This window comes from Artemia franciscana, chromosome 5 (assembly GCF_032884065.1).
Source record: "Artemia franciscana chromosome 5, ASM3288406v1, whole genome shotgun sequence".
NCBI lineage: Eukaryota > Metazoa > Arthropoda > Branchiopoda > Anostraca > Artemiidae > Artemia > Artemia franciscana.
The window spans coordinates 6,933,717-6,959,497 of NC_088867.1; the positions used below are offsets into that span (position 1 = coordinate 6,933,717).

The 25,781-nt window shown below is 34.1% G+C and overlaps 3 protein-coding genes across 6 annotated transcripts in view; 2 read left to right on the top strand and 1 right to left on the bottom strand.

Moving 5' to 3' along the window:
• LOC136026936 (succinate dehydrogenase cytochrome b560 subunit, mitochondrial-like) overlaps positions 1–6,479 on the top strand; it is a 26,748-nt gene extending 20,269 nt beyond the window's left edge. For both annotated transcript variants that reach the window (XM_065703782.1, XM_065703783.1), the window contains exon 5: positions 6,080–6,479. In XM_065703782.1, the coding sequence (XP_065559854.1) occupies positions 6,080–6,184 (105 nt within the window). In that variant the 3' untranslated portion in view covers positions 6,185–6,479. The remainder of the gene's footprint in view (positions 1–6,079) is intronic.
• LOC136026935 (probable oligoribonuclease) lies at positions 6,178–23,762 on the bottom strand. Its single transcript, XM_065703781.1, has 5 exons — positions 23,607–23,762; positions 21,101–21,262; positions 13,928–14,021; positions 7,377–7,503; positions 6,178–6,366 (listed from the first exon to the last, which is right to left on the bottom strand). The coding sequence occupies exons 1-5, from the start codon at positions 23,733–23,735 to the stop codon at positions 6,225–6,227; spliced, it is 654 nt and encodes a 217-aa protein (XP_065559853.1). The 5' UTR covers positions 23,736–23,762; the 3' UTR covers positions 6,178–6,224.
• Positions 23,522–25,781, top strand: part of LOC136026934 (ankyrin-3-like) — a 46,745-nt gene continuing 44,485 nt past the window's right edge. Inside the window, exon 1 of one of the 3 annotated variants that reach the window (XM_065703780.1) lies at positions 23,522–23,598. The gene's annotated coding sequence lies outside the window, so the exon portion shown is untranslated. Of the gene's footprint in view, positions 23,599–23,712; positions 23,817–25,781 lie in introns of those variants that run through there. The other 2 variants (XM_065703779.1, XM_065703778.1) reach the window with 2 other exon arrangements.

Here is a 25,781-nt window from a genome sequence, read left to right on the forward strand (position 1 = left end):
CGGAACATTCGTCACAACTTTCATTCTTTTCTTTTTTACTATGTTTGTTTATATTAGTTTGCAAAACTATGAAGATATACAGTTATAAACTGTTGATTTATTTTATTTGTTTTATTTGTGTTGATGGCGGTTCTTAGATATAAAGACGAATATTTATTTAACAGAATTTCCTGGTCTTAAATAATTCCTCATGGTTTTACCTATTGTTATCCGTATCTATTGTAGTGTAAGGCTAATAAGATAGATACATTCTCCTATATCTTTAATGTTCTGGTAGTCATTTAAGAGCTCATTTTTAAACCTGGAACATAGGGAGGGGTTCTTTCAAACTTGTTAAAAAGAAAACTTTAGCGTAAAAAACTGGGTCGTTCCGGTAAATCAGACTAGTTTTATTAAAATTGAATCCGATTTGATCTATCAACTGTGAAGAAACTGGATTTTTTTTTTTTCTCCGGTTCGATCTGGTTTGGAAATATTCGAAATGTGAATCTTTTTAGAAGCCATAATTCTTTCAATTTTTATAAAAAATTATCTTGGTATATTTCTTGAGTCGTTTAAAACTTAGCATAAACAAACACGTTTTTTCATCAAAATTTTCGTTAATTCGGCCAACTAGAGTAAAGCTCTCAATCTGATTTCGATAACTCTGCCAATACTTTTCCATTGCTTTGTTCGCACGCCAAGCAGGTATCAAAGTGTTCTTTAAAACGTCGTAAAAAATGCAAAGTCATCTATGCATCTTATCTCTACAGATACAGTTTTTCTGCTCCCCGTTTACAATTTTTAGAAAGCCTCCATTACGTATAACAATAATAATCTGGTAGATTCTCAAATTCGGCTTTCGAAATTTAGTTAACCACAAACGAGAGAGCACAGAACTTCTAAAATGAGTCATTAAAACATGTCTTACATGTTACAGATACTTTACGTGATTTTTATTTGTTTTACGTTTTATAGTATTTATAAGTTAGATTCTTCTTCTTCAGTTATCAAAAGTGACTTTGGATATTATGCAACACACGACAGATTGAAGAGTTTGCTCCAAAGGGAGTAGAACGAAAAGGCGAACACAAGTTCGAATATCCAATTTAGAAATGCGTAAAATCTGAGCGGCAATATTGACTATCGAAATATTTTATATATATATATATATATATATATATATATATATATATATATATATATATATATATATATATATATATATATATATATATATATATATATATATATATATATATATATATATATATATATATATATATATATATATATATATATATATATATACATATATATATATATATATATATATATATATATATACATATATATATACATATATATATATATATATATATATATATATATATATATATATATATATATATATATATATATATATATATATATATATATATATATTTGACAATATTGAAAGATTAAAATTAACGTAGTGCATGACATGAAAAGTAGGATTTTAGTGGTGACTTTTTTTTCTTCTTTTTTTTCACTCTGGATGCCTAGTAGATTTTGACATTATTTCAAGCTGGATAGTATTTTTCTTGAATCGACAAGTCCTTATGAGTAGGGAAGGAGGGGCGTTAGTATCCTTTAAGCACCTTTCCAGAATCTTATTTGTAGGTCCATTTCTTAAAGTTCCATTGACCCAGTACCAAAAATTTTCAAGTTCATGAAAAGTCGGTGCGTTGAAGGTAGGAACTTGAAAGTATATTTCTAAGCTATGACATGAACTACACATCCATTCTTGAAAGTCTCATTCACTATGCCATATAACTTTTGGGCTTGGTAAAATGTTGTTCCTTTCCTATTTTACCCTGTCTAGTTTTATGTAATCATGCTGAAGGGCGTTATATCCAATGGAAAAGCAAGTTTCAACGTCAATGGTATAAACCCAAGTTGGTAATCTTGTTAGTTTCAATGGTTTATGGGTTTGCCTTCTATTCTCTAAATGAAATATATTATTTGTATTTTCATACATTTAATATTACTTTTAAGTTTAATCATTTAGTTTATTGAAAAGTGAATCTTTTATATTCTAGGGAGCCCCTATTCTACAAACCTTTACTATTTTCTGTTAAAAGTTTATTAATTAAACAAGATGCATTCTTGATTACGCAACAAAACTCATTATTTATAAACATAAAGTATATGATAAGTAGTTCCCTAATGGAACTATTTACATGGTATTTCTATGCTGTTCATTCAATTAACGCACATCATTTGTCTTCTTGGGGGGGGGGGTGCTGTTCGACTCCATTACTTCCTGTTGCTGTATTACGCGCTTTCTTAATTTTAGTTGACTAATGAACCGTTTTATAATGACTAATGAACTTTTTAAATTTTATATTTATGGTATTTTATTAAATTCTTTCAATGGTAGATTGCCTTATCTATAGTCGGTGATAGCTATTTTTTACCTAAGTTTATATCCTATATTTACTTCTTTAGATTTTACTTGCAGCTAATATTTGTTGCGACATCGGGCTCAAAAGAATTCCACTAGCTAGCTTGAGCTGATCAAACAGTTCGTGGTAACGAACTGTAGTAAGGAGCGACCCGGCTCAATAGTAACCAAAACTCTAAAAAATGGAATTTTGATACCAATACTTACATCAAAAGAATCACATTTTAATGCTGATTTTAAATGTATAAGTTTCATCAAGTTTAGTTTTACCCATCAAAAGTTACGAGCCTGAGAAAATTTGCGTTATTTTAGAAAATAGGGGGAAATGCCCCCTAGAAGTCATAGAATCTTAACGAAAATCACACCATCAGATTCAGCGTATCAGAGAACCCTACTGAAGATGTTTCAAGCTCCTATCTACGCAAATGTGGAATTTTGTATTTTTTGCCAGAAGGCAGATCACGGATGCGTGTTTATTTTTTTTTATTTTTTTTTTTCCAGGGGTGATCGTATCGACCCAGTTGTCCTATAATGTTGCAAGAGGGCTCATTCTAACGTAAATGAAAAGTTCTAGTGCCCTTTTTAAGTGACCAAAAAAATTGGAGGGCACCTAGGCCCCCTCCCACGCTAATTATTTTACCAAAGTCAACGGATCAAAATTCTGAGATAGCCATTTTATTCATCGTAGTCGAAAAACCTTATAACTATGTCTTTGGGGACGACTTACTCTCCCACAGTCCCCATGGGAGGGGCAACAAGTTACAAACTTTGACCAATGCTTACATACAGTAATGGTTATTGGGAAGTGTACAGGCGTTTTCAGGAGGATTTTTTTGGTTGGGGGAGGGGTTAAGAAGAGGGGGATATGCTGGGGGTACTTTCCATCGATAATTTGTCATGGGGGAAGAAAATCTCCATGATGGGAGCGCAGGATTTACTAGCATTATTTAAAAAAAACAATGAAAATATAAATATGAAAAAGTTCTTTCAGCTGGAAGTAAGGAAAAGCATTAAAACTTAAAACAAACAGAAATTATTACCCATTTGAGGGGCTCACCTCCTCCTAATACCTCGCTCTTTACGCTAAAGTATTTTTAGTAATTTCAACTATTTATTCTACGGCTTTTGTGATTCTGGGGTCATTCTTAATAAATTTGGACAAAATTTAAGCTTTAGTGTAAAGAGCGAGGATCTGACGAGGGGGCGATCCCCCTCATATGTAATTCAAAATATGAGAATACAAAAGTTCTTTACGTAAGCTAATTTATAAGTTACGTAAATCTTTTACTAATAAAAATATTCGTAAAAAATTAAAAGTTCTAGTTGCCTTTTTAATTAACCAAAAAATCGGAGGGCAACTAGGCTTCCTCCCCCGCTCTTTTTTTCTCAGAATCATTCGATCAAAACTATGAGAAAGCCATTTAGACAAAAAAAGAAATGCAAATTTCGTTTTAATTATTCCTCTGCGGAGAGCCAAAATCAAAACATGCATTGATTCAAAAACGTTCAGAAATTAAATTCCTCATCAACGCCCCGCTCTTTACGCTAAAGGTTTTTACTGTTTTAAAAAGAAGAATTGAGAGACAGAGTCAAACTTTAGCGTAAAGAGCGGGGCGTTGATGAGGAAGCAGCCTCTTTCATATACGAAGTAATTTCTGTTCGTTTTAAGTTTTAATGTCGCTCCTTACTTTCAGTTAAAAAAATACTTGTTTTTTTTATTTAATGTTTTAACTAAAACGACTAGATATGAAGGCAACCAGATATTCATGTGGGGGAGGCGGGGATGATTTTTTTTTGGGGTGCGTGAAATTCTACTTGCATCTGTGTCGTCAATACGTGGAACAAAAACAAAGCCTCACTTAGTTATATGATAATAGATTTTTATGTGTACTGGTTATTGGCTCCTTTTTGGGTGTTTAGCTTTTTTTATACATGTTTATTAGCTTGTTTGCCTAAATTCTTCCGTGAGGTTTCTTGTGAGGTAGATTAAAGAAACCTTATATAAATTAAAATCAAGTAAGGTTCGTTAAACTTTAAGTATTAAATTTAAATAATTATCCTAACGATTCTTTTAAGTTACAATTTTTAATTAATCCTGTGACTCCTGTGACAAACATGCTGGTGATTTGCATTATATCCAAGTTGTCACTATAAAAATGATTTGTTGAAATTCTTGGTCCATATCCGACATGGAATTCGAAGGGACTTGTTTTCCCTTTCCAAAAAATTTTTCCCTTTCCAAAGATTTACCCAAAATTTAAAAATTTTGACGTCAAAATTAGCAAAGCTGAATCTGTATTAGCAAACATATTAGCATATTGATTAAAATATTAATTAGCATATTAATATTAAAACATATTAATTAGCAAACATATATATGTATTTCAGAATCCAATCTATATCTTTCGTTTGTTTCTCAAAAGAACTGGATGAGACATATTCACTAATATTCTTTTTGAGCTTTTTAGGCTTTTAAAGCTTCCTTTAAAAGCTTTAAAGAACGGTTTTTTTAAAGCTTTGGTCCCTCTTTTAAAGTACCAAGGACATGCAAATTGAAAATTTTTTAGCCTCCTGGTCCCATATTAGTTCTATGAATCCATGAAAACTACAATTTTCTTACATTTTTCTTTTCGTTTGTTTAAAAATTGTAAAATCAATATTATATTTTTGTCAGCGTTGCCACGTTGAATCCTGAAAATACACAAGCGAAACTAATTTATTAGAATTAACGTCTCTTTTCGTCTATAGAAATTAATTTCTTTTTCTAATTGTCAAAGTGATTAACTTCATACTTTTATAAGGATATCACCTAAAATTTGCTTTTAGCATTAAATGACCAAATAACGTTCTTATCATCAAATATTGAGTAAACTGTCTTCTATTTAATTCTCACCCTTTTAAATTCTTAGAAACACCGGAAAATTCTGGAAATTTGGTACATCAGACGGATAATGCAATGTCATCAGAACCAGTTGTAGATAATTTGTAATTTTTTTCACCGTTTCACTTGTGACATCTGCATTAGATTGGCATAGTTCATGTTGAATTAACAAAACATGAATTTATACTATCGTGTAGTATATGACACCTTTTTAATATTACTAAAAGTTGTACTATTTAAATACTGGCTTGGGAACGCTGCAAAAAGAACTGGTAAAAACCTCGAGTTAGGACTATGTTCCTTAAGAGTACTCTGTCACCTTTTAATGTTTTATTTATTTTATTTTATTTAGTGTGTACTACAATATAAATATATATATATATATATATATATATATATATATATATATATATATATATATATATATATGTATTATAATAAATAATATTATATTTATTATTATATATGCATATATTATATTTTATTTAATTTGTCACCTTTTATTTATGTTTTGAGAGAGGAGAGTACAAATAAATAAAAAGTTCAAAAATAAAATAAAGAGTTTCGTTTAAAAAATAAAAAGTAAAAAAAAATAAATAAAGACAAATAAAAAATTTCAGTGTATGTTCAAATTGCATAAAATATAATAAGTTGCTGTCAACTTCTTGGTATTTCAGGGATGAGAAGCCCCTCCCTCCTCGAGTTCATTTGCATGCACTGAAAAAAAAAGACAAACGTAACTTATGCCTAAAATAAAATATTTCTTGCAGGTTTGGGACTCTGGCAGAGGTTTCACTCTCCAAACTGTTTATCGTAGTGGTTACGCTGTTATTGCTGCCTCATTGCTGCTCTCTGTTGCTGCTGCATGTGTATAACAAAATTGTTGTATCTAAAATTTGTATTATAAAAACAAAGTTAATCTATAGTGGAACCTCGGGGTTTGAATATAGTTGATTTGTAGTATTTTAGTTCTTGAATACTTTCCAAAATATCGTCTAAGGCTCTATGCTTGAGCATCTTTTTGGGTTGACCCAAAAACTCTGTTGGATACCATCTCCTAGAAGAAGAAAAGAAGCTGAGATGTCAATTTATCAAACGGATTTTCAAATTCTATTATTACTTGGCTTTCATTATATTTAATGGAATAAATAAAAAAATGATATTTTATAATTTATTTTTGTTGGCTCTCAATCGTGCCTCTCAAAGAGGAGAAGGGAAAATCAACCTTTTAGAGCGCTTAATTTCAGGTTAATATCAGCTTTAATTTTTGTGAACTACTAAATTGTTGGTTTTATTGTTTCTAAAAATCAGTTCTCAAGTTTCTAAAATTGGTTGTTTCTTTTAAGCTCAAAAAGTTCTAGATTAGCTCTAAAACACCGAGTTTAAAAATTAGTCCTCTAAATTGATTTAATTTTAGATTCTAAAGACATTTAATATTTTTTGTCGTGGCGGAATGCATAGGTTATTGAAAAAATAAGATTGAAAAAGATGGACAGTTTGTTTTTTGTTTCTTTTTATAATATCCATCTTCTACACAAAAGAATGAGTAAATGAAGAGGTCAACATGGTAAATGGAGTTCGAATAGATTATGAAATGGGATTTCAGAAAGGAAAAAGAAACCCAGGGACCCTCCTGACGATTCTGATGTTTAGAAGTACAAAGAACCGATTTAATAACAAGTTAATCTGAAAAAATTAGTGAAATAAAAATATGGTGTAGAACAATACTTCTGTGTTTCTTGATTGTAACCATCTACACAAAATACTATAATCTCTCCCAAACCCTTCCTATGGTGGCATCCGACCAGTGCCAGCTAATCTCAAGATGGTTATAACTTTAAAACATTCAAAGATATTTTAAGTCCCGTTCCATTTCTTTTAGAAAAAGTTTGAATTCTAATGTTTTGACGACAATTTTTCCACCATATCTTGAATATTTAAAAAGAAAATCTTTTTCAATCCTTCACTCTCTCTCTTTCACACACATTCACTGTCTCTCTCTCATTGCGCTGTCTCTTTCTCTGCCTCTTTAGGTCTGTCGTAAAAAGAAAAATCTTTTCATTTTACCTGCAAAGTTCCTTGATTGTACTGACATCTACAATACGATAATGGAGATGATTAATAATACGAGGCATGTGCTTCGCTAAGAATCGTCGATCTTCATGAACTGAATTACCAGCAAGTACACATTTACCTGAAAAAGTGGTATTCAAGCAGTTGAAAATAAATATTTAGCCATTTTGAAAAATACATTTATTTTGTATCTTCATTACATTCTCTTTCACATCCCCTGTATTTTCGTCAATTGGTGTCTCTGGTCTGAGATTAGTTTCAATGGAATAATATTTCAAAGCAAATTTGAGGAAAATGCTATTGTAAAAAAAAAAAACTGTATTTAGAGGACCTATTTACTGCTACTTTAGCGGGACACAGGCCTATGCGCCATACTTGGCACCTGGAGGCTACTAGAGATTTTTTTGCATTGAGTGTTAACTTTCTATCTTAGTTCCAACGACCTCTTCTCATCAGCTACCCAGGGTCATATCCAGGTTTTTGCCTAGGATGAGGGGATTAACGATGACAATCCACTACTAATGGAATTTTATTTCTTGGCTTCTTGGGAATGCATTCTAAATGGCGTTTAATCGTGGGAAAAAGCTTTCTGGTAAATTTACTTACCAATAAATTTCTTGATTATTAAGCTACTACTATTGGAATTTATTTATTTCGAGAGTATGAAACGCTTGAAACTCTTAAAACAAATTTAATAGAGGGAAGGGTTTTTTTGGAAATCATTCTAAAATTGCGTTTAATCGTGGAGAAAAGCTTTCTGGTAAATTTACCTACCAACAAATTTCTTAATTATTATTATTTTTTTTTTTACAGTATAAAGACAGTGTAATCTTAGTAGTTATTTACTTCGAGGTCATCACAACGAGCTTCTGGATTCATCTTGCTCTGACTCCATTTTGAAAACAGCGTTTCATCCCTTTCTGTTTCCCTATTTTCTGAGTGGTCATAGTATATATTAAATAAAATAAAAAATTCAACTGAAAGTAAGGAGCAACATTAAAACTTAAGAAAAAACGAAATTATTACTTAAATGAGGGTCACCCATCGTCAATACCTCGTTCTTTGGGCTAAAGTTAAAATTTTATCCCAGTCCTTCAAGAATGACTCCTGAATCACAAAGGCCTTCTAATTAGAATAAAAACCTCTTTTAAAAGTACTAAAACCAACTTTAGTGTAAAGAGAGAGGTATTGACAAGGGGGTGACCCCCCTCATATACGTAATAATTTCTGTCCGTTTTAAGTTTTAATGTCGCTCCTTTCTTTCATTTGAAAAACTTGTCCTTTTTTTATTTAATTTCTGATCGTTTTTTAAATAATGCTGGGAAATCCAGTTCCCCCTTCATGGAAAATTCCCTTCCCCCATGAAAAATTACTCCATGGAAAAATCGTAACTTTTGATGAGTACCATTAAATTTGAGGAATTTTACATATTTTGGATAAGCATAAAAATTCGATTCTTTTGATGTATCTATTATTATCAAAACTCTTTTTCAAAACTGTTCAAAACTTTCAAAACTGTTTTTTTAGAGTTTAGGTTATTACTGAGCCGCATCGCTCCTTTTTTACAGTTCGTTTGATAGCTAGCGTTACGGTTATAAAAAGCTGTATGCAGGCTTATTCGACCTTGAGTCTTAGAACTTCGTTTGATTTTCATGAAAATAACAGAAAAGCAATATTTTACATAAATTCCTAAGAGTCCTGGCTCTTTTAGGGTTCAACTCTTAAGTTTAACATAGAAAATACCCCGCATATGTGCATAAGCATATAACATCCTGAAAGGTTTAAATTTCAAATTGTGTTTTAAGATAGAATTAAAGTCTGAAATTGTGCCATAAATAGAGCACTCAATACTGCCTCATTAAACCTTCCTATTACCCTACTCAGTAACTTGTCCCCTATGCAAGAAATTGTATAGTTGGCAGCCAAATCACTGGGCAATGCTGCTCTATTAAAGCTTTCTTTGAATGCTCCTCTAGCACTACCCTTGTGTGCAAAGAATTGCAGAATGGACAATACTGCCCCTTTAAACCGTGCTAGTTTCCCCAATCCTCCTTGCTTGACCTCATGATGATAGACGATTCCCAAATTTGCTGAACCAGAACCATGGCTACAAACGGCGCTGCGGGTGACCTTGAGGGTGGCGCCCCTCGAGAAAATTATAGCCGAGTGAACGACACAGTATTTGCGCTAGATTCTGATTGATGGATAATTATTATGGGTTTCGCTTGTTTTGGTGGGCTTTTTGAGCTGAAAAATCTTTTTAGTTATTATGGGCTGCCTCTCTGTAATATAAATTTGTAGGCACGAATATATAATGTATTGGAAGTAATAGGCTTGAGATTGCTTGTGTAGGCTTTCGACTCTTGTTGATGAAGTGTATCGCCAAGTGCGGATAACTGTGTTGTGACCAAAATGGGAACAGTATTGCACACAGTCTCCATTCATGCTGGAAGTCCCAGGGACTTCTTAGTGTCAGGTTCTAAGTCAGCTTAAGCGCTTTGTGTAGACTTGAGAAGACGTGCTGGCCCTCGCCCTGCACTGGTATTTGGGACTATTACTATTACTGAGGCCGTATTTATTTCTATAATTTGAATAACGTAAAAATTACAACTTGGAATATTACATCGTTAAAAAAAAAACAATTGTATTGATATTTTGACTGACGAATTTAGACGCTTTGAACTGGACTCGAGTTTCAAAAACCCATTTCCTAGGGGTAGGAAACATGAAATTAGGGGACATAGACTATTTGCTAAAGCAGAAAGGAATGACTACATACTAGTTGCTCATTGCATGAACAAAAAGTGCAGAGTATTAGTCATAGTAGTGTATGTCCCTGTAGGACCGACAGAAGAATATAGTAGCGACTCAGATGAATTTTATTTACAGCTACAGGAACAAATAGACAGAATCCCTAGGGTAAACATGATATTTCTATTAGGGGATTTTGATGCCCAGGTACGTCAAAATTGGGACAGATGGTATTCTAGCCTAATTTTATAGGAAATTTTGGTGTAGGAAAAGAAAATATTAATATTGCTGCAATTTAGTAAGTATAACAATCTAGTTGTAACCAATATAGTATCTAGGCATAAAATGACCTATAAATTAACATAACGTTCGTATGATGGAAGAATAGTTGACCCTAGGCTATTGATTATGGCATTGTAAACCGAAGACAGACATGGTCAATGTATGATACTAGGGTATATACGAGTACTTGCTATTAAGATTAAAATTCAATATCCCCATCTAGTAGTGACTAGGGTTAATTTAAAGTTGAAATCTAGGAAGGATAACTACTTTTCTGGAATTATGCCGCTAATAAACTACAAAATAAAAATTTGAGAGAAACTTTTAAGGAACAGTTGAATAATAAACTGGAGAGTCTAAAATTTGAAGACGTAGAAGATGGATGGAATAACTTAGAAAAATAGTTTGCGAAGTCCCAAAGGGTGTTTTAGAGAGTGAAGTTAGAAAAACAGCTAGGAATATTAGTGAAAATGCTTTAGGTTTAGTAGAGAGGAGCGGCTTGTATAAGAAATATTTGAGTGATATATCAAATGAAGATAAGAGGAATAAAACGGAATTGAAGAAAGTGTAAAAAAATGAACTAAGAAGGTGTGAAGTAAGGGCCACGGGTAAAATTGCTGAAGATCTTGAAGATGCATTCAGATGGCATTATAGTAAAATACCACACGTGGCGGAAGTGATGAAAAACTTAAGAACTATAACTAATGAGAGGGAACAGTCAGTCTGGACTTGTCTCAGGTAAGATAAATTTTCAAAGAAGAAATCGCTCAATTCTTGCACAAGTATGTTCTGAACAATATCTTATAATTATTACTTTAAATTGCTCTTCCTAAATTTAAGAAAACTTGTTGCAAAAATTAAAAAAACAATAAGGAACAGATCGAAATGTAATTCCTCACGACAACTGGTTCATATATTATGAGCAAGCGTTTAAATCAGCCGATAAAAGAGCTTAAGCAAAGGTTCTATCCTTGCATGGTAATTAAAGTTAATTAAGTGATTTAACCCTCGTGTTAAATCTGGAGTTCAGCAGTTTGTGTTCTATCCCCATTTAAATCGACCATTTTGATAGACTTCGTCCTTAAGGAAAACAGGAAAGGCTCCTTAAGAAAATGGCGTTAGTAACTGGTTTCGTATTTAATCAGGAGTCAAGCAGGGCCGTTTTTTATCCACAATTATATGGATGATTTTGATGTACTTTTCCTTAAGAAACGCAGCAAAGGCTATGGGAAAGAAAGCGCGGAATAAAATGGGGAAATAAAATTCTTTTAGACTTTGATTATGCTGATGATTTGAGCATCCTAGATGAAAATGTTTTCAAGATGAATGAATTTTTGGAGGTCTTGAGATTTAAGCTGGCAAAAAAAGGTTTGAAAGCTAATGTTATGAAGACCATTTGCGGTCATACTGGCCTGGCATAAGGTGGGCACCAGGGCAGTATCTACGAATTTTTTTCGAGGGGAGGGGTTGCAAAAGGACTTGTTTTTGGGATGGGTGGTACAAAAAAAAACTTTAAGAAACGCATCAAAAATTTATTTATATATATTTTTTTTTACATTTTTACGAGTCGGATAAACATTTGGAGGGGGGGGGGGGGTTGCGGAAGTCGCAAAGATTGGGACTGGGAATAAGTGAAGGTGGAGAAGCAATGTTGGGTAATGAGAAGATCGATTAAGTAGACAACTTCAACTACCCAGGTAGCACTATTAGTAAAAACGTTGAATTCAGTGAAGATGTTAAAAGCAGAATAGCCAAGGCTCAGGGTGTTTTAGTCCGTGAACCAAGATTAGAACATTAGAAGCTGCAATATTTACAGTGGTCAAGTATGGTTCTGAAAAGCGAGTGCTCCGAAAGACGGAGGATTTTCTCGATGCTTTCTAGAGAAATTGTGTATGGATTGCTTTGTGTGTCCGTCTAACTGACCATGTTTCAAACAGTAAGCTGTGTGGAAAATATCGTTCAATCCGATTTTCTAGGGTTGTAAAGAGAGAAAGTTTTGAGACGGCTAGGACATATTCTGCGGATGAAGCATCACAGATTGCCAATGATCATTCTTGTCACCCTATCATGTAAGGCCGAGCAAAAAGCAGGTGACCCCGAAATCAGTAGATTTCTTAAAGAAAGATTAGAGGGCAATGGGAGGGAATAAAGAGGGACACTTTCAAAAGGGATGTAGAAGTGTGCGTAGCTGTGTGGGTCTTATGCGCTTGATGCTTCATTGAGTAGTCATTAGTTGGTATTAGTAGTAGTAATAGCTTGTCTCCAGTACAAGGAAATATAGTGGGGGCAGCCTTACCAATATGCTGTACTGTCCCATTGAGGCTCACACTAAATGCTGCTTTGTAACTAGTCTTGTGTGCAAAGAATTGCAGAATGGACCATTCCTATTAATGCTGCTCTATAGCCGGCCAACACTGCTCCGTTAACCTTCTTGTGAATGATACTCCGTTGTTTGTCTTCATTACAGTTCTTAAGGATTTCAGTTCTTAAGGATTTACAGTTCTTAAGGATTTAAGGATGTTGTTTCTTAAGGATTCAAATGTGTGGACTTCAAATTGGACTCAAATTCTAAACATTGAAGTATGGACTTGGCTTCTAATTTGAAACGGATATTAAATATTTTCTTATCAGCTGTTTTTTAGAAAGTGCAAGTTACATTTAACCATAAAAGGGGGGGGGGGGGTGACAGAGCATTGGTCTCTCATTCAAAATGGTTATTATGGCTTGTTCTAAACCTCGATTTCGGTATTGATGATGAAGATAATGAATTATCTGCTTTTACAGGAAGCTTATACAGCATTCAAATCAAGATTTTTTCGAAAGTTTTTAACCTCGAAAATTAATTTTAATTGAGTATATTATTCTGAAAGGAGAGCGTTTTGAAAAGGAACAGTTTTTTTATGCGGCGGCTTTTCTTAACTGGCGTAATTAAGCATCCTTCACTCTTGGGCAACAACGTGAATAAGATTAATAGCGTTAATATAGCGTTAATAGCGTTAGCTAAAATGGAACATCTTTGATATATTTCTCTACTTCATTTAATGAAGCAATACCTTAATACAGGTTCAGAATAGAAATTGTTTTGAAAAGGGAGTATTTGCGTTTTTAAAAAACCTAATTGGTTCTTTAGTGATAAATGTTAAATTAGTAAAAGTAATAAGAAGATTTTGAAGCCACAAAATTTTTTTCAAATAAATTGTAATGGAATATGTTTCTGTGATGAAATTTGACAAACACAAACGAAACCATATACTGTCATTTTAATAATTTAATTAAAATAATTTAATATATTAATATTTAATAATTAATTTTATTCGTAAGAATATGAAATGAACTTGAGAAAAATTCAAGCGATTTTACAATGTAAATCATTTAACGAATACTCATGGTAAGAGAATGAAGCAGGGATCCATCTAACAGTATTGAACTAAAACTTTGCCCGTTACTAATTATTTTATGCCATTCGTCCATGTTCACCACGGAAAGGAAGATTTTGATTAAAAAGTAAATACCTTTTGGTGTACATGACTCAATAAGTTCCAGCATCATATTCTCAGCTTGTGGAGTGTAGATATTGCTAGCTTTACACCTTGCAACGAGTCCAGACTAAAAAAAATAAACAAATAGAAAAAAAATAACCAATCGAAGCACAAACAATAAGACAATGTTGCACATATCAAAACCACTTGAGGCCAAAGTAACAGGGGAAATTTAATTTTAACTGAGAATACGCAAACAGAAATATGAAAAGGGCAGAGTATAAATAAAAGAAAAGATAAAAATGAACATTTATATTTGCAAACCAACGACTAAAAAACACAAGAAAGGGACGAAGTAGAAATAAAGAAACGCTAAATACGCTAAATCTGATGGTGTGATTTTCATTAAGATTCAATAAGATTCTATTTCGTTAAGATTCTATGACCTTAAGGGGGCGTTTCTTCCGTTTTTCGAAAATAAGGCAAATATTCTCAGGCTCGTAACGTTTGATGGGTATGACTCAACTTGATAAAAATTATATATTTGAAATCAACATAAAAATCCGATTCTTTTGATGTATTTTTTGGTATCCAATTCCATTTTTTAGAGTTTTGGTTACTATTGAGCCGGGCCACTCCTTATTTACGGTTTGTTACCACGAACTGTCTTATTTTGCGAGTCAAATGGCGTGAAACTTCACCATTTTGCTGTGAAAAGGGGAGGGGCTAAAGACCCAGAAATGAGCAAATTTTTTTCTTGATCTATTTAAAGCTTACAGCCTTAATTCCTTGGGCCAAGTGGGCTAATGTACAAAACATTATTCAAAGGATTGGTCGCTTAGAAATCTGTCCCTCCTCTAACAAAGGAAGCTGAAAAAAGGGGCCAGATTTTTTTGATTAGCCCGAAACTTATATGAAAGGACAGGCTAAGAGGACTCCGTTCCTCAACATAGAGCCCAAAACAGTGCCAGAAAAGCGCAAAAACTTATTCCCTGCCCACTTCAAATGGAGGGAAACTTTTGAGGGGACTCATTCAATCAAAACTGGAAAGTTTCAGAATCAAAGAGGCACACTCGTGCCTCTTTAAAGAGGCGAACCACGACAATGTTAAGCGATCTTCGGTTCCAGTGGTCGCTGGTTCACACCAGCCGCTGGTTCATACCAACGCTGGTTCACAGAGGAAAAAGAGGCACATGCTCCAAACGTTCAATTCTTAAGAGTTCCTCTATCAAGGAGGCACACTCGTGCCTCTTTAAAGAGGCGAACCACGACAATGTTAAGCGATCTTCGGTTCCTGTTGTCGCAGAGGGATGGGGAGGGATGCATTTCGTAGCCCGAGCTCCAACTAAGAAACCAGCCAAATTTCATCCCCCTCCGACTTTTCCTTCATGGGGAAATCTGGCCGAAAGTTTCGACCCCCCAACCCCAGCCCCCCTTTAACGTTGTCCGATCGGGCTGAAATTCACAAGTTAAGGTCCCCTAGGGCCCAGGAGCTTATCCGCGAAATTTCAGCTCGATCCGATAACTCCTTCCCTGTTTTCCAGAAACCACGCATAGCCACTTATTGTTCATGTTCTCCTTTTGCTTTTTTTCTGCCACGCCTACAGGTCACAGCCGACATCGGATCTGGGTGTACGAAGACTCATTCGACGCGGAATTCTCCGAGTAATTGCCCTGGAAAGTTTCGTCGGAAAATCTTAACCCCCCGATTTTCTAGCTTAGAAAAACCCATTTCCCCATTGAAGGTAAAATTTTCTCTTGAAATAACATCACTTGTTTGAAAAATTCTTACACTAACAGCAGCTTGGCGCAGCGGAAGCGTGCTGGGCCCATAACCCAGAGGTCGGTGGATCGAAACCGCTAGCTGCTAACTTTTTAAAATTTGTAAAATTAGGTAATTTTGTCAGTTTGAATTTATTGAAACAGAAAGGGAGAAAATAAACATGGAAACATGTGATCAGAATTACATACTGGAATGTTCACAAGAATTTATACTGAAGCGGGGGTAAGGCTTGATGGAAGCAAGTTAAAAGAACCATTTAAATTGATTTCCTAATTGAAGCCGTTGGTGAAATTTTCTATTGTAATAACTTGTTTGATAACAAGCATAACAGCAGCTTGGCGCAGCGGAAGCGCGCTTGGCCCATAAACCGGAGGCGGGTGGGTAAAAACCACTAACTGCTAAATTTTTAATTAAGCTGCTAAACTATTAAAATTATCAAAATTAGATAATTTTGTCAGTTTGAATTTATTGATACAGAAAGCGAGAAAATAAACATGGAAAATTATTATTAAATTACATCCACCATGGATTGTAGAAAAACGTACAGAAATAATATGAAAAAAACTTCGTTTTCTTAAAGAGTTAAAGAGGCTGCGTCCCAAAGTCGAACCTTAAAACGTACAGGAATTAGGAGAGGCAGTTGGGGGGCTGCCGCTCCCCAAACCCCCCGCTTTTAAAGACTCTTTTGTACAGGTTTTTGTTGTGGGGGGACTTCATTGTTACTAATTACTAGTTTCGGCGCAATGGTTCTCCTGTCCTCTTGTGTTTAACATTTTTCGAAGTTATTCCATTATTCATTCATTTCAATTTTTTGTTAATTAAAAGAGGGCCTTTCCGAAGCCAAGAGCGGGGGGTTGGGGGGGCGGCAGCCCCCCACAACAAAAAACCTGTACAAAAGAGTATTTAAAAGCTGGGGATTTGGGTGGCGGCAGCCCCCCCAACTGCCTCTCCTAATGCCTGTACGTTTTAAGGTTCGACTTTGGGACGCAGCCTCTTTAACTCTTTAAGAAAACGAAGGTTTTTTTCATATTATTTCTGTCATAGAGGCTAAGAGCTATCGGAAGGCAACCAACCTCTGTTTCAGCTCCTTTTCTGATACCCAGCACTGCTCTAGCTCCTAACATATCGAATCAAAATGTTGATATATCTGTTTTATCAAAACACTTCAAGGTATATAATTAGTATATCTATATGGTTGATATTATCTCCAGAGCTCCAGTGTTAACCAAAACCTTACCCTGCTATGATACCTCAAATCCCCAGAAAAAAGAAAAGAGAACTAAAATAAAATGAAATGTGAAAGTAAATATTGTAGGATGTTCTCCAACACATTTTGCCATAATTTTGAATATTGGTAGAATATTCCAAAATTCGTTCTTTTCTTCGTTATTTTTATTTATCATACATTATCTGTGGCCACTCAAATTTACATGTGGGCGAATTTTCCGCGAGGGCGTGGAAATTTTCATCTCCCATGGATGGAATTTTCTGTTGAGATTTTCCTGAGGCAGCCGAGGCAGGTGACCCTGTTCCTCCCTCCAGGACCAGAAAAGAAATGTTATCTACGGACTTACCCGATACAGCTGACTCCGTTTTCCCCCCTAGGACCCGCTCTGCGCCCAAAGATAACAGGCTGGAACTGATAAATTCAAATAATTACATCCTTTGGATCGGTTTGGAATCGACTATTTTTATGCGAGAAACCGATACTGCTCCGATTAGGCGGATCTGGTCTATTGACAACCTTACATAGTATTTTTAATTTATGCGTTTTAAAATTGTTCTTCTTCTATTCTTATTTATTTCTTTTCTATTTTTCTTTTTTAATGGTATTCTTTTTCGCATTTTTTACGCATATTTATGTTTAATTTATTATTTAGATTCATTATTATCATTTCTTATCCCCATGATTTATCTGTCTTCCCTATTTACTCTTCTTCCTCTTATTTTTTTTCCTGTTTATACTGAAGTGTTACTTTTTGTTCTTTCTTATGTGAAAAATGGTAAGGTCTGATCAAGATCGTTTTAGTCTTCAGGATTATTTATCGAGAGTTATTGCTGGTGATGATCGTATAACGAGTGGTGAGCTAAAGCCTATGAGGGAGAGTGATTATATTCGGCTACCATATAATCAAGATATAAATGAAAGGAGTCTGCGACTATGTTCTTGGAATTTCCACGTAACTACGAGTTACCTAGATATTTTAGAATTAATTGATCAATTTTCTTCTTCTTTTGATATCATAGGATTGTGTGAAACATTTTTTAGATCAAACCAGTAGATCTCTCTGTATTCATTTCCAGGTTATGATCTTCGTACCGAGAAGCGAGTATTGATGGGTCGTGGTGGTGTTGGTTTCCTTGTAAAGAATGGGTTGAATTATCAGGAAAGGGATGATCTTAGTATATGGATGGAAGGTAAGGCTGAAGTTTTTTCAATTGAAATTGAATTTGATGGGAAAAAGAATATAATTAGTATGGTGTATAAGCCGCCCAGTGCTCACTTGGATGATTTCGTGGGAGGAATGGGTCAGCTGATATCGATAGTTTTTCTCTAATGTTGGTTGTGAAGTGCAATACAGTGTAAAAAATAGATGTCAACAGATTCAAGAACATATCATATATTTTCAATTAGCGTTTGATCCGTGTACACATGATTAACCGTGCCTACTGTTCATAATTAGTCTGTCACTTGAAAAGGGCAGTTTTCCTGATCAGCTAAAAGTTGCGAAAATGATACCACTTCATAAAGGTGGCCCTAAAAAGGAAATTGAGAATTGGAGACCAATTTCTATTCTTCCATTGTTTTTTAAACTACTAGAAAAAGTGGTTCATGAATCAGTTTACTGAGTGAGACCCAATTCGGATTTCGCAAAGGGCACTCGACGACGAATGCTCTGCAACATCTCATGGAATCAGTGAATAGTGGTATAGACAGAGGTGAAACACCATTGTCTATATTTATTGATATTCGCAAAGTATTCGATACAGTTGATTTTCAAACGCTACTAAGTCGGATAGAGTCGTTAGGTGTCCACGGAAAGTGCCTGAAATGGTTTGAAAGCTATCTCACAGGAAGATCTCTCAAAGTAGTCTTGAGTGATGTAAACTCAGCAGCATTTCCAGTGATGTCTGGATTACCACAAGGTTCAGTGTTGGGTCCACTTCTTTACCTTATCTATGTTGATCTCATGCGTTTTTACCTGAAAGATGTGTGTCTTACCTCGTTTGCTGATGATACCATTTTAACTGTGTTTGCCTCATCTGTGGAGAAGCTGGTGAGAAAATCCAGTCTTGCACTGGAAAGGCTAGAGGTCTTTACTTCATTAAGTCTACTGTGCGTAAATGTGCGCAAGACATTTTTAATGACGTTCTGCAGAGTTGGTACACCGCTAGACGTGCATGGACTCGTAACTTTATGTGGTAAACCAATTCAGCAAGTTGATCATCTCCGCTATCTTGGTTTTTATCTGGATTGCCACCTGTCATGTAGATGTCACAGTGACGCTATTTCATCAAAAGTCACCCGTGGGGTTGGCATAATTCGGCGTCTGCAGCACTTTCTCCCACAGAGGATACTTCTAACTATATATTATTCGTTGTTTTATCCATATATCTCCTACAGCTGCCTCCTAAGGAGCAGCAACTCCTTATTCAACGATAGAAGAGTGCAAATTCTACAAAATAAAGCTGGTAGAACAATAGGTAGAAATGTCCAGGATGTGTATGACACCCGGGCTTACTTTACGTCGCTGAAGCTCCTTAATGTGTATTTGTGTTACAATGTATGAATGGCCTAGCCCCGGATATCTTTAAGAGTTTTTACCAAACAAATAGTGATCTGTATAATTATGGATCAAAGCATAGTAGTGATATAGTTGTGGATTTACGTCATGGTACCCGGTCTTCATTCTCAATGAAACACCTGGGTTCAAGTGTATGGAATGGAATACCAGTGAGCATTGGGCGGCGGAACACGTACTTGAGTTTAAAAAGAAATTAAAAGATTATTTTTTGGGGTGATAAATGTTGAATTTCTTATGGGTGGCAGGGTGATTAGGGGAGAAAGGGTGGTTCGGGAGGTAAGGGTGGGCTAGAGAGGTAAGGTGGGTTTGGGAGGAATGAAAGGGGGCAGGGAGAGTATCTGTATTAATGAGCAAGAGATTGGATTTGTTATTATAGGTAAGCAGATATGTGGGCTTTCGCGCGAATACAACCCTCATAGGTCTTCCCCAGCGCGAAAGTGTTGTATTTTATTTATTTATTTGTGAATGTTGAAATAAAAAACTTGAACTTGAAAAAAAACTTGACTAATTCTGGTGATGCTCCTAAGTTTAAGTAAATAAAATTTCAAAAAGACAACAAGACATGTCAAAAAAAAATTTCGGGTATTGCCCACTAAGGGGTACATCAGAAGGTTCAAGCCCTGTTCACTAAAAAAAAATATTTGGTATAATCCACTAGGCCGTCAAGTATTAATACCGTCAGGTATTAATTTCCCGCAACTGAAAATCTTAATGCAGAGTTTTTATTATGCTTTTAAACCGATTACTTATCTCAGAACTTATAATCGATAGCACCGATTCCATTTTCCTCCATAAGATAAAATGGAGATTCGGAGCCTCAAAATGACAGAAAATACAAATCTCCCTTGGAATAGTTTTTTTGACCACATTTAAAAATCTATAAAACTTTGAATTTCAGTTCGAGCAGACCCTCTCCAGATCTCCTCGGACCGTCATTTGAAGATAATCACCATCTAGAAACAAAAAAAGAAAAAAAACAATGAAAAAAAGAAGCCCACATTCATTCTCTTTCTTCGGAGCAATAACTACAAAATTTCTAATTCTTCTAGACATAAGCTTGAAACTTTCACAGTAAGGTTTTCTAATATGCTAAATCTAATGGTGTGATTTCCTTTAAGACAACTTTTCTTTTAGGGGACGATTTTCCCATTTTTCGAAAATTAGAAAATTTTCTAAGGCTCAGGGAGAGAATTAGGAGGGGACACCCCACCCAATATATGCTCCACGTACTATTACAGGTGCGAAACTGTAGTCTAATTATCAAATAAGCAATTAATGATGAAAAACATAAAAAGAAACTTGAACATCACCCACTGTTTAGAATACTTACTTTTTTCACGTCATTTTCTCTTGTATCATAGATTTGTGAAGTTCTAAATAATTTCGTTGTTTTGCACAGTTGTCGTTTTTTTATAAAAGTAAGTGTTTGTTTCTACACAAAAAATCACAAAACCTATCAAAAATTTATTTATATGCGCTTTTGTTACTTTTTAACAAGTCTCGGAAAATGTTCAGAAGAGGGAAAGGGGAAGGGTTCAGACCCTGTAACACTCCCCCTGGATGCGGCCTTGTTTAGAGGAGAAAATAAGAAAAAAAGAAATAAAAAACGAAACTCACTTCAGTGTGGTGTTTCTGGCACCATTCATTCATATTTTCAAGAATTCTATCTGGCTGTTTAATTGCGACGGTTAAGCCTTCAGTAATGACATTCAACTCAGGATCTGTGATTATACACGACATTTCTAATATATAGTCTCGATCGACATCAAGACCAGTCATCTAGAAAAAAAAATGTTAAACTGAAGTCAAGAACGATGACGTAAAAAAATATTTTAAGTTGGTTTTAATTTTGGATCAATAAAGGATCTTAGATAGTCAGCCAAGCCTCGTGGGGTTGAAGTCAGCTGATACTTGATTATGTCAAATCTTAGAATTATATTTCAAGGTTTTAATTTTAGAGATTTGAGAAGGTTACGGTTCCCTTCAGTACAAATAACTTCTACTATTTCTTCCAGGTCATCTTTACACAGCTGCTCACATATTTTTATGACTTTGCCTGTAAATTTATCAAAAGTTCCTTCATATATAGTGTTTCAACTGGTTATATGGGAAATGTTTTTTAAATTAATTATCTACAATGAGGCTCCATTGATGTGACCTTTTGATGTAAGAAGACATTCTATTTGTAGATTGACGACCTTTTGATGTAAGAAGACATTCTATTCGGAATACTACATTATTCCCCGACATCGAAGGTTTGTTTTCAATTAGATCTTTCACATTCCTTTCGAGAGTCTCTCCTGGCAGTTCTTTTTCCAGACCATGTACTACTTCTTCCAGGTTATCCAGAACTTCTACTGCTTCTTCCAGGTCACCCAGAACTTCTATGTGTTTTTAACTTACTTAAGAATCAAAAAAGTTTAGTTAAATTTCATTACTTTTTTTGTCTGTAAAAATCCAACTATTGAATATATGTTGATTCCCAGAGACAACTAATCGTCAAAAGAAACCTAAATTTTTTTTGCGATGTTTCGTGGCATATGTTTTTAATTTACTTTTTGCAGATTTTCACCCATACTTTTTTTAATTTGGTTCCTGCAACTACCAAAACTCTATAGCTACATATGGAAGTGTTTTCAGTTAAAATCTTTATTCTGGGTTTACCAAAATTCTTGTTTTTTGTTAGTAATGCTACTTTGAACTGGGAAAAAAATCACCAAAAAAGTTTAGATAAATTTCATGACTTTTTTTTTGTCTGTAAAAATTCAACTATTAAATATCTGTTGATTCCCAAAGACAGCTCCATCATCAAAAGAAACCTAAATTTTTTTTACGATAATTCGTGGCATATGTTTTTAACGTACTTTTTGCTGATTTTCACCCACACTTTTTTTTAATTTGGCTCCTGCAACCACCAAAACTCTATAGCTGCACATAGAAGTGTTTTCAGCTAAAAACTTTATTCTTGATTTATTCAAATGCTTGATTTTTGTTATTAATGATACTTCGAACTGGAAAAAAAAAGCATCAAAAAAGTTTAGTTAAATTTCATGACTTTTTTTGTATGTAAAAACTCAACTATTAAACATCTGTTGATTCCCAAAGAAAGATTCATCGTCAAAAGAAACCTACATTTTTTGCGATGTTCCGTGAGATATGTTTTTAACTTGCTTTTTGCTGATTTTCACCCACACTTTAATTTTTTTAATTTGGCTCCTCTAACTACCAAAAACTCTATACCTACACATAGAAGTGTTTTCAGCTAAAAACTTTATTCTTGATTTACCCAAATTCTATATTTTTGTTAGTAATGCTATTTTGAACTGAAAAAAAGCATAACAAATTTAGTTATATTTCATTACTTTTTTTGTCTGTAAAAACCCAATTATTAAATATTTCCATCATCAAAAGAAACCTACATTTTTTTACGATCATTTTACGATTGTTTCCCAAAGACAGATTCATCGTCAAAAGAAACCTACATTTTTTGCGATGTTCCATGAGATATGTTTTTAACTTACTTTTTGCTGATTTTCACCCACACTTTAATTTATTTAGTTTGACTCCTCCAACTACCAAAAACTCTATAGCTACACATAGAAGTGTTTGCAGCTAAAAACTTCATTCTTGATTTGTTAGTAATGCTATTTTGAACAGTGAAAAAAAGCATCAAAAAAGTTTAGTCAAATTTGATGATTTTTTTTTTGTAAAAACTCAGCTATTAACAATCCTTTGATTCCCAACAATAGCGTCGTCATCAAAACAAACTTACATTTTTTACAGATGTTTGGTGCCATATATTTTTAACTTACTTTTTGCTGATTATTACCCACATGTTTTTTTTTTAATTTGGCTTCTACAACTACCAAAAACTCTATAGCTACACATAGAAGTGTTTTCAGCTAAAAACTTAGTATAGGAAGGTTAGTACTCGGATCATTTCAGGATCGCCATAAAGTACGCAAATTCGGACAATAATAGCACTTTATACGTGGCGGCAACGCTGCCTTACAGGGATAAAAACCAAAAATCAGAGACATCTACCTTTACCCTGAATTTTGTGATTGCGAAAAACAGAATTGTAAATAGCTATTCAAAAAAAGAAGAAAAATCAAGTACTAACTTCTAAATCTACCCATACTAATCTTTTATCAGCTCCAATTTCGTTTGTAAATGACGTCATTTGTCTTATAATGTGTAGGCCTAATTTGCGTATATTCAAGAGTCGATGAAAAGGCATAGTAATATGCATCACTAAATCAATTTTGGCGAAAATTTTGAATATATGAAGCATGGTTTTCCAGCAATCTGGTTTGAGGTAGTTGTATAAAAGGTATTATCATCAGTAAAATAAATTAAGCTCTATTTGCTTGAAAATTTTTAATTTTGATTATGGGTGGCATCAAATAGTAGACCTAGTCTGTCATATAATGAGTAGCTGAAGGAGGCTAGCACTATACAGTCCTTAATATTTGATTAAAATTTAGGTAAAATTCTAGTTGAGTGACTTCTTGCTATCTCAGAAAGGGGCTATGTTAAGAAAATGAAACTTTCAGGGATGGGTCTACAGGCTAAAGTATATCCTGGGAAGGTATTTTAAAGTACCCACCTCCACTCCTTCTCCCTCTAGAGAGCCCTGAAATAATACCTTTTGAAATTTTGAAAAAACAACATTTTACCTTAGTTTTCAGTTACCAATTGCTTTTTCTCTGCCTTTAGTTCTGAAAATGCACTTCCAGTAATTTTAGTAGAATTCTGAGCCATATCAATTTTTTTCAAAATTTAGGAAATATATTTGCATATCTTTAAAACCTAATAAATTGGGATTGAGCAAAGTTATGAAGCTGAAAACAATTTTGTTGTAGCCTACTTCAATTAAACAGAAGATCTATTTTGCAAGGTTTCACTTTTATAACACACATATTTTTGAAGGTCATCAAAGATCAGGGCCCTCTAGAGGGAGAAGGAGTGGAGGTAGGTACTTCAAAGTAACTTCATACTTTAGCCTGTTGACCCATCCCTGAAAGTTTCATTTTCCTAACCTGACCCATTCCTGAGATTGCAAGAAGTCAATCAACTAGAATTTTACCAAAATTTATCTTGGCCAATGTGTAGGGGTAATGTTGGTAAAAATTTTAGTTTAGCTTCTTTTCATTATCTTGGAAAGGGAGTAAATTAGGAAAACAAAACTTTCAGGGATGGGTCTACAGAGTAAAATAGCCTAAGTCCTGGGAAGACATTTCCAGTAGGGTAAGACGACCAGTACTCGGTCACTTTGTTCACTCTTCACACTTAACTACTATATCTACTATAACTACTTTATTATACCACCTAGAAATTTGATTTTTCTACAGTTAAAATTGTCTCTGTTTTTTGAACAAGTAGGTCATTAATTTGAATAGTTTTGCTTATACAGCGCTACATATTTTTGAATTTAGCAAAAGCTATCAGTTCAGCTAATACTTGTCATATAGTTTCTCCTATTGACAAAGATATTACGCAATAATACAGTATCTAAGTCAGAGCATTGCTATTTCTCGGTCACTTCCAAAAAACCCGTTTAGACATTCTTTGCTGAGATCTATGACTCAGGCCCTTTGTCTCGTTATTAGACATTTTAATGTTTTGAAATTTGTTATTTCAAATTGGATTTTCAGAGCAAAAATAGTGGATCCAGGATTTTCTTTGGGGGGATGGGGCACATAATAGGTGCTTTGATAAACTTGCGAACAAAGAAATACCTGCAATTAAAAGGGAATCTTGACAATTATGCATCATACATAGGCCTAGGTAGTGGAAATGGTCTAAAGTGGTAAGGAGTTTGGCCTTTATTTTAATACAACCGGTTATATTTAATACATTATTTAATACAAACCGTTCAAACTGCTCAATGCATCAGCTCTTTGTCTCAATACATATTAATTTTTAAAAGGTTAATTATTTTTGGATAAATTTGAGAAATGTTATTTTAAATTGGATTTTTAGAGAAAAAATAGTGGATTCAGGAAATTTTTTTGGGCAGGGGGGGCACATAATAGGCTGCTTGGATAAACAAAGAAAGGTACTACCCAAAGAAATACCCTCAATTTAAAGGGAGCCTCAACAATTGTGAGTTGTGGTAGGCAGTGGAAATGGTCGTAAAATTTAATCTAAAATCGGGTGAGGGATAAAGTTCAAATAAATCTGTTGAAAGTAAGATGGTATAAAAATGTTGATACGAAAAATTAGTGACAAAGTTATTATGCAATAATACATATTCTCGTCCTGTCAGTCCCCGCTGTTATCTTGGCTATGACTC

Excerpts from the sequence above, each read along its gene's own strand:
- LOC136026935 (XM_065703781.1), bottom strand. The coding sequence starts at position 23,735 with ATGCATATTACTATGCCTTTTCATCGACTCTTGAATATACGCAAATTA. Across the intron at positions 14,022-21,100 it reads GCCAGAAACACCACACTGAA|TCTGGACTCGTTGCAAGGTG; the intron begins GTGAGTTTCGTT and ends TATTTTTTTTAG. Across the intron at positions 7,504-13,927 it reads TGAGTCATGTACACCAAAAG|GTAAATGTGTACTTGCTGGT; the intron begins GTATTTACTTTT and ends CCACTTTTTCAG.